Source organism: Nicotiana tabacum, chromosome 23, assembly GCF_000715075.1.
Source record: "Nicotiana tabacum cultivar K326 chromosome 23, ASM71507v2, whole genome shotgun sequence".
Lineage (NCBI taxonomy): Eukaryota > Viridiplantae > Streptophyta > Magnoliopsida > Solanales > Solanaceae > Nicotiana > Nicotiana tabacum.
In genome coordinates this window covers 132,396,153-132,410,552 of record NC_134102.1, presented here as the reverse complement: position 1 = coordinate 132,410,552, position 14,400 = coordinate 132,396,153, and the positions used below count along the sequence as shown (strand labels likewise).

General features: G+C 35.6%; 1 protein-coding gene across 1 annotated transcript; it reads left to right on the top strand.

Annotated features, from left to right (window-relative positions):
• The first annotated feature begins 910 nt into the window (after positions 1-910).
• On the top strand, positions 911-3,383 carry LOC142177392 (protein neprosin-like). The gene is made up of 5 exons (XM_075245877.1): positions 911-1,042; positions 2,304-2,459; positions 2,627-2,680; positions 2,801-2,804; positions 2,962-3,383. Exons 1-5 carry the CDS (start codon positions 911-913, stop codon positions 3,381-3,383), a joined length of 768 nt encoding a protein of 255 aa, XP_075101978.1.
• The last annotated feature ends 11,017 nt before the right edge of the window (positions 3,384-14,400 follow it).

Below are 14,400 nucleotides of genomic sequence, written 5' to 3'. Positions count from 1 at the left end.
AGTGAATCGAGTAAGTTCATTGCTTAGTACTTTCATATTTTGCTAAATAATTTGTGATTTTGTCGCTTAAGAAATATTGTATATACATATATATGATATCCATGCCTATATAAATAAATTACTGTATTTAGGCAATGTTGATGCATCAAAGAATTATTCGACAAATTTTCTTAGTATTATATTTTCTTCTGAGTTATGACGGGGTTCAAGGAAAAACAAAGCTATCTAAATTAGAGGAATCAGAGTTGGAGAAGCAACTTAAACTCTTCAACAAGCCATCAGTCAAAACAATTAAGGTATATATTTTGGGCAAAAAATTATTGTATTCGTAAGTCTTGTGAGTGATTATTGTATTCATATGCTAATATCACTTTTGATAAAATAATTATCCTTCCATCCTATACTTTTTGTTCACGAGGATTTTAAAATAATCTAACTTAATTTAGTGTAACCACTGATTCTTACATTTTATCTTTGAATAGTTAAAAAAAAAGAAGCATAAGAATCACTTCGATAAATTGTGTTATAATAACCTACAAGCTTTTCTTTCCCTTTTCTCTTTTGTAATTTTCTTTATTCATAAGTGAAGTTAAATATTAGATAACAAGATGGTGTAACCAAGATTACTTATTTCATGAAGTTTTGGTTCTCAGAGTAAATATGGAAATACATACAATTGTGTGGATTTCTACAAACAACCAGCATTTGATCATCCTTTATTAAGGAATTGCGATTTTCATCCTAAGGCATGCGTCTACTCTCTTCACTTTACTTTTAATTTTGTAATAAGGATATTGTATCCTGAGGCATGTGTCTACTCTCTTCACTTTAAGTTTTGGATGAACAGATGAAATCTATTTTAATTAGGTCAAAGCATAATTCAAGTACCTCATCAACTAATTGGTCATCGATGATATGGTCAAAAGCCGATGGTTGTCCTTTTGGAACAGTTCCTATTAAACGAATTACTAAAGAAGATCTCGTTAGACGAAGTAATATACCACCATCAGAAGATGTCACATATGACATTGAGTTGCCTAGTGTAAGATAACGTTGCACCAAATCACTACTTTGCCTTGGATAATAGAATCATTATGATTTCATTCATAAAATCTATTATGTTAATCAACATTAAATGTATAAATTTAGGTTATGTAAACAAATTAATATATCTGTCCATCGTTGCAGAAAATCTCGTACTACATTTTATTGCTTCTACGCAGACTAAGAGTGTGTTTGGTATAATGAAAAATGTTTTCCGTAGAAAATGTTTTTCAAGAAATCTTTTTCTTGGAAAACAAGTAATAATCTTATTTATTTTTCGGTGTTTGGTATGCAAATTAAGGAAAATAACTTCTCAAGAGTACTCATAAATAATTTAGATACAATAAACATGAAGTCATAAACTTTCGAACCAACAACCTTTCGAACCTACAACTTTCATAAACTTCCGAACCGCTAAACTTTCGAAATCGCGAAATTTCGAACCCGTAAACTTTATAATTTCTAAACCCGTAAACTTCCAAACACATAAATCTCCGAACTCGTAACTTTGGAACTTGTAAAATTTTGAATCTGTAAACCGAAAGATGAAAAACTAAAACTAAAAATATATATATAAAAAAAAAAATTCGGGAGGAGGGGGGCAGGGGCGGCGACGGGCGGGTAGGGGGGAGGGAGGGGGTGCAGAAAAACGAAAAAACAGAAATTTAAAATTACAAAAAAAAAAGTAAAAAAAAAATTATTTTGCCGGGGGGTGTAGGGTGGGTGGTGACCGAAAATAAAAAACTGAAATTTGAAAAAAAAAGAAGGGCCTTTTTGGAGAGAGGGGTGAGGTTTGGTGGGTGGGTGAAGGTGGAGAAGGATGAGAAGAAGTTTTGGAAAATGTTTTCCCTTCTCTTGATAAGGAAAACATTTTCCTCCAATTGGAGGAAAATAAGTTCATAAGGAAAATATTTTCCAAAACATTTAAGCCAACCAAATATGAAAAAATTGGAAAACATTTTCTGTTTTCCTTCGTACCAAAAAGTGAGTTGAAAAGAAGATACATATCTTCTCAAGGATAAAAGGTACATAAATATAAAAATATGCAAAGATTACATTAAGCGAATGTAAATAGGTTTGTTTCACTTCTCTAACAATATGCAAAGATTAAGTTCTAACTTGGGCTCTCCTTTTCCCACTTTTCTATGCTCCTCGTTGTGGTACACAAAATTAAATAAAATTACATTAAGCGAATGTAAATAGGTTTATTTTGATATAACCTGTCATGATTTAACAAATATATTCATTCCTATATTCAGCTTGCAATAGTTCAAATCCAAAAAAATCCAAATAACAAGTTTGCGGGAGCTGGAATGTCAACTAGTTTATATAATCCTCATGTCGAAGGTCAGCAACACAGTGCATGTCGATTGAAAATTCAAAAAGGGTCAGACATTATACAAGTTGGTTGGAGAGTAAGTTTAACAACTTGTTTATTTTAATAATTTAATTATTTTACTTGCGATAGCTTTATTTGTTTTAAATTTTAACTTTTTGAAGAGCGAATAGGGGAAAGGGAGATGGAAGGGAGATGCAACGTTAGAATGTCTCTCAATTAGATACACATATTTTCTTGTTTCAGGTGGATCCGACTCTATATAGAGATAATAAGACTAGGCTTTTTGTGCATTTTCAAGTAAGTTGTCTTGAGTACTCTAATAACTTCTATTTTTCTTTTATGAGATTAATATTTCCTTTAGTTAGTCATTTATTTCAATTGAAAAGAGTTCATTTGTATACTTTACTTTTATATTAGGCTGGTAATACACATTGTTTCAATACACCATGCCCGAGATTTGTACTAGTAAATAGTGAGATATCTGTCGATATGACGTTCGATAAGACTTCACATCGTGGAGATAACCCACGGGAATTCAGAATGTACATAGATCGGGTACATTTTATTTCTTTATATAGGATTATTTTCAAGTTTTCGAAAGAAAAATACTAATATAAACATTGCCAATCAAAAGGATCTAGCCAATGGAAACTGGTTGCTTTTAGCTAGAAAAGACTATAAACAAATTGGTTTTTGGCCTCAAAAGATTTTCACTAGCTTGGCAAGCTTTGCTGATAACGTCGAGTGGGGAGGAGTCACATATAGCCCACTAGGTGTGCCTAAACCTCCTATGGGCTCAAGTTTTTTTCCTATCGGAAGTACCGATTATGATGCTTATTGTAGGAGACTTATCATTTTAAATGATAAAGGTGAGACATTTGATGTAGATAAGACTATCCCATATGTTGACGATCATAATTTGTATCGTGTTAGTGATTATCCATATTTAGTGGTGGATCCACATATGTCGACATCTCCACATTTCACTACACTTTTATAGAGGATTACTGCTACTTCTAATCTCTTCGATCATCAGTTTTAAACTTTCAGTTACAGTTGCTTCTCAGAAAGGAATGAAAAATCTAGTCCCAATATCAACTTCTTATTAAACCCTGAAAAAGCCCACGAAAATGTTCTTTGTCATTTGACCACCCACACAATAGAATCGTGATGTCATCATTTATCGAAGAAGTTTTATTTGGTGAAGCAGAATTTTAAAATATGCATTGAGTTATTTTGGTTTTCATTATCATATTAAAATTATTTCTCGGGTTCGGTTAAATTGAACAACTTATATTTTATAGCTACTTGTGTGTCGTGTACGTGCTCGAAAGATGGATTGAGGTAGGAAAGAAGGCAGTTTTAATGGTGACAAAAGTTGGAAAAAAACCTAGATGGGAATTGTTTTTAAAAAAAATGGTTTTAGTGGGAAATACAGACGCGTGTATTTCACCACTAAACACAAATGTGGTAGTGATATTTTAGGATGATACTAATTTTATTTTAAAAAAAAATCGGGGGCAATAGGACTCTTCAAATAATAGGTGTGTAGTTGTAATTTCGGTCATAGTACAGGGGATACTTATACACATTTTCCCTAACTTAGATCATGAATCATTCTTGAGTTTAAGATGCTCTCGAGTATTGAATCTATTAGTAAATCTTGAGGCTAAATATCTAAGCGATAGAGTCTCCGTCTGCATAAATCAACAAGATGCTAAAACACATTAATTATTACATTATTCAAAATAGAAAGGTTATCATAGTACATTGATTATTTTGTATTAAAAAGTAAGAGTGTCATACTTTTTTCGGAAAAGGGCTAAAAATACCTCAATCGTATTCTAAATGGTTTATTATCGTGCTCCGTCCATCTATTGGTCTAAAAATACATTTAACGTTATCTTGTGGTTTAAAATTACTTCCGCGACTAACAGAATCATCTGTAGTCCCATCTTTTAATGTGTTGTCACGATATGATTGGGACACATGGCCATCTGATCCATATCAATTATAACCCGCCCCAAATACCGACCAAACCATAGTAAAAAAACTACATTTCTACCTACCAATTCCTTTTAGGAGAAGACCAACCAACTGTAAAAACAATCCTCCTAAGCCATTTCATTCGAACCGCGAAACCAAAGATGAGATTTTTAACACCCATAAATCTGAACAAACATAACAAGTGTGAATCATGAACCAAAATTAGTGATAACAATGGAGCAATGACAATGAAATAGCCATGAACAAGGTAGAAGCAAAACCATATGAGTCCAAAATGGTCGCCGGAACTTGGTACTTGCGACTAGGGTCTATTTGTTTTTTGGATTCGAGCATACTCTTTTCCAGATCTATTATTCATGTAAAAAGCGAAAAGAAAAAAGTGAGAAGAGTACAAATGAAGAGAGGTTGCCGAAACATTTCTTCGGTTAGATCCTGGCCAAACTCCGGCGATCGATTTCTTCAATGTTTTTATTTATTTTATTTAGATTTGAAAACTAAAAGTAAAAATATGCATAAAAGAAGTAAAATTATGATAACGCCGGATTGATATTTCTGATGAGACCTCCGGTTGGCTCCTCGGTTCTCAAGTGGTTTGAGGTAGGAAGAAGAAGAGAAAGGGAGGTGGAGGTGGATCTCCGACTGCCGGCCATTGAAATAGGCGAATCTATGGAGGATATTTTTTTACAGTTGGGGCGGGTCTAATAAATGGGGGTATAATTCAATAATTCAATTCACTCTAGGGTGCCATGTGGCCCAAATGATGACAACACATTAAAAATGGGGCGGGTTATAATTGATATGGACCGGATGGCCACGTGTCTTAATCACATCGTGACACACACATTAAAAGATGGGACCACAAATGATTCCGTTAGTCGCCGTGATAATTTAGACTATAAGATAACGTTAAACGTATTTCAGACCAATAGGTAAACGGAACACGATAGTAAATCATTTAGAATACGATAGGAGTATTTTTAGCCCTTTTCTGACTTTTCTTTAGGATATTAATTAAATTAAGTAGATGGTAAATTATAGTGATATGAAGTTTTGACCATGTTTAACCCAAAAAGCTGACTGATTTTAGTCGATTAATTAATATTATATTAAATTTAATATTTATAAATTAAAATACCGACCACTACTGGTTGATAAATTGAGAAATATATTAAATGTTAATTTAAAACATATTAAGCGACCGACCGATCGCTATACTTAATAATTTTTAAAAATTTTAATTGGCCAAATAGGCGTACGACCCCTTAAACTTGGCTCTAGTTTTCATTTTGACACCTTAACTAAGTCCATTACCTATTGAACACTTTAACCTAAATCAATGTATGTCTATTAAATACAAAAGCTGACATGGCAAGAGAGCTGTATTTCACCCCTCTTACGCGCGTGAATTTAATGGGTTTGATATAATATTTTTCTTTGTTTTTTTTGTTTAAATCAAAATTGACTTTTTTAAAAGCAGAAGAAGAACGTCAATAAATTCTATTGCCGGAATTAATGGAGATCGCCGGAATTAATAAATTTTATTGCCAGAATAAATTTTATCAAGGTTTTAACATTTATACATCAACCACGAAATCAGTAATAGACAGAACACGAATGAATCTCCGATACCACAACGATGGAAGACCAGAACAGATGAGTTGCATATTTCAGATGAAGTTGCCAAGGACATTCAATCCTATATCAGCGAAAGGTATGGACAGAATTTTGCATCAAAGAATGCGTGTAAATACTTCAAGAAGGTAAAGAATGCTCAAGAGGCCCATGAAGCTTAGATCTACTTGGCCTTTTAGTACACACCTTCTGTGGATTCAACTTCCGATGCAACATCCAACGATTAATCCAATTAAACTTCTTCATCAGGTATACATAATTTCAGCAACTAATCTCCCTAATACTACCTAAGAATTACTGATTTCAGCTGTGGACAGAAAGGTTTGAACACAGTTGAGTCCATTATAATATTGCCGTCCCTCTGGTCAAAATAACCTATTTCAGGTAGGCAGTGAATGTCAGATGACACCTCATTTTTAACAGATCTAAGCTTCACTGAAGTAGTAAATAATCAAAGGCTCAAGAGGCCCATGAAGCTGATATCCGAAAGCTACCCCCAACGCTTGCTGTTGTGCTAGACGATGATGCACTTAGGCTGGTGGGATTCCATGGAATGAAAAAAGAAAGGGGGTGGTTGGGAAGAAGATGACGGTGGGAGGGGGTGTTTAGAATAAATCTTTTTGTTTTCAAAATTTCTTTTTGACTATTTGGGCCCAAATGCCACGTGTCTCTCTCTTATTTGTTATTTTTGCTAAGTCATTCATGTGTGAATTACACGCACCTTATTGTTTTTACTGGTTATGAGTAAAGTGTTCAATAGATCACTTTATATAATATTAAAGTGTTCAATAGGAAAAACGCTAAGTTAAAGTATCAAAATGAAAACTGGAGCCAAGTTTAAGAGACCGTACACCTATTTGGCCATTTTAAATTAATATAAAGATTTGTTTGTGTTTGACTAAAATGTTTGACTTGAATACCGATCGAGAATGATCGGTAATTTTTTCAGTTTAATTGACCGATCGAAACCAATCGGTAAAGTCAAAATTTATTTAAATTATTTTTTAATATCGATGCAAAATGCATGGCCATCTTTGATAAAAGTATGACTAGTTATCCGTTCGATATCAATCGGTATATTAGAAAATTGGAATTAAAATAACTGATCAACTTTTATCTGTTTGGTTTAGAAAAAAAACATAATATTGGCCATTTCTGATCGATTTTGGACGGTTTTGTGTCCGACCTATTTGGGTCGGTAATTTATATGCATTTTTCCAGCCATTATTAGTTACCTCTCGACACTAAGTCGTGATTGGAGAGCATATGAATACTAAGCGTTTTTTTTTCTTTCAGAAGAGCTTCGAAAGTAAGGGATCCAGAATAGTTCTACCCTTTTTTTTTAACTCACCATTAACATGCTTTACTCAATTGTCGGTACGTTGGTAAGTATTATTTTTTGGTAATGAGTATACTTGAGAGAAAAGATATTTCTGCGTATGAGAACGTAGTAATGGAGAAGGTAATAGCCAAAATAGGATTCGTTTTGACGTCCAACTATTCGATTCGAGCTATAGAAAAAGGCTCAATTAGACCAAGGATCAGATATGCCAACTGATTCGGGGCATATACTGATAATGGGTATACTCTTTCCTAGGAATTTATCGTGAGTTGTTAACTTCAGAAGAATTCCATAAAAAGTTATGGGGCTAATTATAACAGAAAGAGCAAGAAAAATCCTTATTGTTGGAATGAGCTTTTTCCTCCATCGATCCAAGATGGAACACGTGTGGGAGTTGATACTGAAGAAATAAGGACTGAATTTTGATGCTGAGGTACAATAGTTTAAAAGTTACATTATAACAGAAATAATATCACTAATTAACCCCATATAATATATGTTAGTTTAAAAAAGAGACAGTTATGGAGTAAACAAGAAGAGAGAAAAAAATATTGGAAGGGCATTAAGTACTACGGTGTAGAGACTAGAGAGAATATGAGGAATAGCAAGTATGATTAGTGAGGGCATTCCATTAAATGAGCAAATTATAGTGAAATTGCATTAATACCCATTTAGTGAGCGGTCAAATATTTTAAAGCTATCGGTCAATGGCCGAATATTGGTGTAAGAGGAAAGATGCGTATTGTTAAAGTTAGGGGGTGAGGTTGATTTCTAAAGAAAAGTTTGGGAGGACAAATAATTTTCACCCTTTAAAGATAAAAAAAAGCCATCAACATAAAAAAAAAGCCTTGCAAAACTTGCCAAAAGCCAGACTGCTCTTCTACATATTAATTTTGATGAGTGAGCACATGATTAATACTTGGACAAAATCGTCCATTGCATATGGAGATCATATAGTAGCTATACTTGGAAGACTATGCTGGCTTCAACTCTGTGGTGGAGATGTTTGGAATTCATTTTAGCCTATGGACAGTATACCCTGGTGCCTAGTGAGAGCTTGATAGGTGCTGCTTGGTATTTGCCAATGACAATTGAATTCACATACACTAATAGCAGAAGGAAGCATTCAACTTATCATGTTGTAATAGCTAGTTCATTAGATTTTAGCTTTTCTATCTTTTTAATAGCTAATAACTTTATGCAATTTCTATTTTGGTTTGGACATCTTGTAAGCTTTGGACCCATTTTGGAATTTTATTTATATATTAGCCACTAGGCAAGTGCTGCCGAGTGGTATAGTTGCAAAAAAACAAAAATATTGACAATATGCTAAGGGGTCTTTTCGTTCGGTGACTAATTATGTATGGACTAATAATGCATGGATTAGTAATATAAAAATTATTTAAGTGGTCATTAGTAATGCAAAAATTGTTATGTGGTGATTAATATGATAGAATTGTTATGCATGATTATTGTTATACAATAGCTACTTATTTTAAGGATAATGTTGTCGTTAAATAATCTAATCCCCATATTTCCTAATACACATCATTCTTATTTTATATTTTATTCACATTAAATAATACAGCAGTTTCACTTTACATATGAGAATATTATGGAGTATAAGAAGATGCAAAATTGCAACCAAACGACATATTATAATTTATGCTACACTTTCTGAGAAATTGATCAACGTCCTTAGCCACCTCATAGCTCTAATTCCCCCTCGTCAGAAAAAAGAATACCTATTTATGAAAATAAACAAACGAATAAATAGCTTATATTAAAAATTGTATTATTATTTTAATATTTATTTATTTTTAAAGAACGCAAAAGGCCAAAATTGTCTTTAAACTATTGAAAATAGAATAAAAATTCCCCATGTTTGGTGTTTTTGGTCCAAAAATGCTCCTGAATTGTAGAAATAGACCAAAAATACTGTTGTTACTAAATTGGCCCAATTATGCCCTTATCCCGTTAATGAACCTAGGGCTGTTCATTTGGATCGAATATCCGAAATCCGAACCGATCCGTTCAATTTCGGATTTCGGATTGGATCGGATTTCGGATTGTGTTTATTAAAATTTTGAATTTCGGATCAGATTCGGATTGGTATAATTTTAATACGATTCTATCCGATTCGATCTGAAATCCGAAATTATTAGGGCATGTATAAATTCTAAACTTTAATTCGGATAATTAGTACTTCCTTTATATTTTTCTCCAAGTTATTACCTTTACAATTGATAGATTTAGCTCTATTGGCACCATAATACTCTCATCATTGTATAAACATGAATTTTTCTTACTGTACTGCTTCTTTTACAAAGAAAATATACACATGAGTTTGCAACTTTGAGGCATAATAATCCGATCCGAAATTTAAAAATCCAATCCGATCCGATATTAATTCGGATCGGATTCGGATTGTATTTTCTAGAATATGAAATCCGAAAATCCGATCCGAAATGTGCTAAATTCGATCCGATCCATGCACAGCCCTAAATGGACCTCAACGTCTAATATATCCACCTTTTAAAACTTATTTCTTTGGTGAGATGGACACCACCTTGAAAAAAGTTACTCCACTTTTTTCTTATATATTGTGTCTATTCTTTTCATTGAAAGGCTCTATTTTTTTTTTTTTTTTTTTTTTTGTTTTTGAGCTTTTTCTTCGTAGAAAGTACGAGCATATTGTGAAACAATTATGGAAACAGAAACAATGAAAAACAGAAATTTAGAAGAAGTAAAAATTAATCCACTGAATTTATAGTATTTTCTAGTACCCGAGGTTTAAGATTATTTCCTCCCAACCATTCGTAAGAAAAATTTGAGGGAATGACCTGGTATTTATCGCCAACAAGTTGGGTTCAAACGAAGAGGTGCAACTCTTTCAGATGATCTTTGATAGAAACTAAGGGTCCACCAAACTATATAGAGAACCAGGTTCTCTATCAGTTTCCACAGAACGCACGCACACAACAGTAAGTAAATGACACAGTAGAGTTTTGCGTGCAAAACTCCCAGCTCACGGGATTAAAAACTACGACTTACCCTTGTAGGATTTCAACTTCACTACTGAGCAAACTTCAGATTACAAACTGTTGTAACCTAGGAATTAACCTCTCAATTCCTCACTTACTTGTAACAACTCTATTACAAGCCCCTTTGTCATAACTCTATTATAAAGCTTACAACTCGACTAACTCTAGCCAAGACACAAACGTATGGTTTATGATTTTATAAGGGTTTTCTACACAATGCTTCTAACTAAGCTAAGTAGGAATTACAAGTAAATTATTTTGACAAAGGTGCTACACAACTAAGGACATATGATGACTCAATGTAGGAAACTGGTCCTTCGTTATGTTGCTTTTTGTTCTTGAAGCCTTGAATGTCACTTACAAGTTGGCAATACACTTGAGAGAGAGCTTGATCGATTCTGAGTGTGCAATTGTATTGTTTTTGCTTTGCTTCATGTTAATATTACATAAGTGACATCACTTGAATGATGTAAGCATGTTTGGTACAAAGACATTCCCTATAAAGTGACTGCTCCACTGTTTGCACTGTTGCGTGTGTATAGAGGAACAATTGCAATCACTTTACAATTGTGGGGAGTTGACCGGTACTGTCAGTAAGGGAACTGACGTCGATCTGTTACCTCTGGTGTTTCTTGGACTCTCAAAAGTTGGAACATGTCCCAGACTTGAGACTTGTTGATCTTTGAGCACTCAGAGGATGTGGAACAGGTTCCCTATCTGGTTCTTAATATTAAGTTTGTCAGATCATCAAAACATAGCAGGACACATAACTTATTAATTTCTCCCTTTTTGATGATGACAAACTTGTAATTGAAATTCAGCCTGAGCCTGTGCTATTCCCCCTCTTGTTCTCCCTTAATTAATAAATTCCCCCTGAGCCTGTGCTTGTTCCCCCTCAATTACTTTCCCCCCCTTTTGGCATCATAAAAAGATTAGGCACAAGCAACAAGCAAAAAGAAGTCTAGCCTGGTTAACTCATGCCACATGTGTGCACATAATCATGACTAAAAACAGAGCAGAAGAACAAGATATGCACAACAAAAGGACGAGAAATTCATTAATTTTGGAAATAAACAAGGAGAAGTTTCATTGTTACACAATCACCACAAAATAAAATCAGCAGAAAAAAGGTACCAGTCATCAAACATAAGCAAAGACAAGAAATAGAAACAACTTGAACTTGAACTTGACACTGGGAGGGGAATGACTCTAAGGAGCACTGGAAGGGGGAGACAAAGATGAAGAGGCAAGAGTTCTAAGGAGGAAATCCATTCGAGCATTTGCATACCCTTGCTCGTTGAGCAACCTCTTCTTCAGGTCCTCGACCTGTTTCTTGAGATCAACATTTTCTTTGGTCATGCGAGCAACCTCTACTCTTTGTGAGCTACTAGAACTAGATGCCTCCTGGACCTGACTGAGCTGACCCTCAAGGATAACATTCCTTGCCTTCAATTTCCTTATCTCTTCATTACCGATATTCTGAGCTTCAATCAGTTGAGAGATATTGGAATTTCTGCTAACCCCTCCTTTCTTATCGATGCACTCACACTCTTCCAAGGTGGATTTGGAGAAACTCTGCTTGCGAGTACCCATGGTGGCCTTTCCCAGGGGAACTTTGAAGAACTCAAAAACTTTGGTGAGAAGAAACCCATAGGGCAGCCCATGATTACCATCCTTGAAATCTGCTACCTTTTTCATGTGCTCAATCATGATTCCTGGCAGATTTATAGTGGAGTATGCATCCAGAGACTCCATGAGGAACGGATCTGCTCGTGATGTAATAGAATGTCTTTCTACACGATGGAGCAACACTTTGTTCACCATTTCGAATAGTAGCTGGTATACTGGAAGGAGGGCCTTCTTGTGTACCCGTTCCCCCTGCCGTACTGTATCATCCTTCAGAATAGCTTTTTTGAAGTTTGACGAATAAGTCCCCTCAATGGAGGATATTCTGTCAGTAGGAACACCCAAGATGGTTCCCAACACAGCTTCATCCAACACAAAATCAACCCCATACACCTTCATGCAGATGTTATCATCCTCAACTGTGAAGAAATCAGCATGAAAACTGCGCACTTCGACCTCATATACTGTAGGACTCTAATTTGTGAACAAAGGTGTCCACTGTTGAAAGTCACAGATATCAACCAGTTGGCGCATTCCTAGTATGTCGAGAATATCAGAGGCAAATATTCTGCCCACAGCACTTTCTAATTTCTCAGATTTTCCCTTCCTTCTTTCTTGGCCACGCTCACCTTGGTCCTTTTTGAGAAACCAGGTCCCTCATTGGCAACAGCCTTCCGTTTCACTGATTTTCTCACACTTTTAGCTTTCTCTGTAGGTTTCTCAGACACCTTATCAGACATAGATTTCTCAGACACGTTCTTACCAGACCCCTCAACCACTTTTTCTCCAGACTCACCCACTTCAACATTACTAACTTCTATCACTTTCACACATGACTCTTTTCCAGAATTTTGAACCGCAGGTTTCTTGGAGGATTTACGGATTAAGGGACTGGGTTCCTTATCCACCTCGTCATCAATGTCCACAACACGATCTATAGGCACCATCTCTTCATGTACTAACTTTCCACACTTCACCAATCTTCTCCTCTCCTTTTCTTTCTTACTTTTCTTCAAAGCTGACTCAAGAACCCCCTTTTGTTGCAGCCTAGTAGTAGGTCGTTTAGGAGCGGTTGTTTTGGGAGTTGCCCAGCTACTCCTAGCACTAATAAAGCTTGCAAGAGCCACATTATCATAGTCTTCTTCACTACCTTCATTCTCCTCATAAGACAGAGATCTCATCTCGGGAGAAACAATGGCCAATGGTTCAGTATAGAAATGAGGAGAGGGATCGGGATCAGTACTGACCTGGGTTCTTTTGATGAACATGGGATTTTATCCCAAGTAGGAGTAGAGGGCTCCTCTTGGGCGGAGGGATCAGGTCCCTCGAGTGGTTCCCCAGTAGTACTTTCAGGTGCCAAATTTTTTATAGGCACCAGTTCCCTACCCTCTTCCTGTAGACTCTCACATTCCCCCTGAGACCCATTGGTTTCAGACACACCTTCATATCAACCATCCACACACACTTCGGCAGCTATTGATAACATATTTTTATGGCCTCTTGTTCTTCTAACCCCAAAGGAAACTCAGAAGGCACATAAGAAATATTACATGTGAGATCCGCAGCATTCAAATCGAGACTTGGGGTAGTCATTGTGTTAAACACACTTTGTTGTGCCTCATAATTCTCTTCTAAATGCAAATTGGAAACTTCCTGATATTTTTTTCCCTCTACTGTTTCTCCCTCAACCATTTTTTTCGGCGAGGCAGAGGGAGAGGTAGTAGCCACAAACCTCTTGGGATTCAAAGTTTTGTGACTCCGATGAGAACCAGAACTTGATTGGGGTAGAGAATAAGCAGTGGGTGGTTGGGAATCTTGCTTAGGGTTTGGGCTGGGCGGCGTAAGGTGCTTAGACTCTATCACCGGTGCTTCAAGAGATGAAGATACAGTGGGGACAATACTGGGGACATTTGAGGCTTCGAGATTCTCAGACATTATAGAATGTAATGAGAGTTTATGAAAGAAGAGAGTGTTTGGCTGTTGAGAGAAAAAGGAAAATTTTGGCTTTTGATGTGAACAGTTGTGAGAGTGACAGAGTTTGGGTTTATTAAAAGGGGGTGAGGGACCGGTTGGGAATAGGTATTGGTTTTCTAGTTATACGGGTTGTTTTGTAATGGGTAGAACGCTTGGGTTCCCAAAAAAAGAAGCTGACAATTTAATGACGTGGCACCCTTTTTAGCCGTTTAAAAAGTTGTGCATGAGAGTACAAAAGGAACTACTAACCTGTGTCGCAGGAACCAGGTTCCCTAACAGATTTTGTAAATGTTATCCTCATCCTTTTGTGAAGATGCAATACATTAGCTCCTTGTTTTCTCTGTAATCATCATGTGTGTCTACCTGTAACGGTATAGAAATGAGTTAGACCT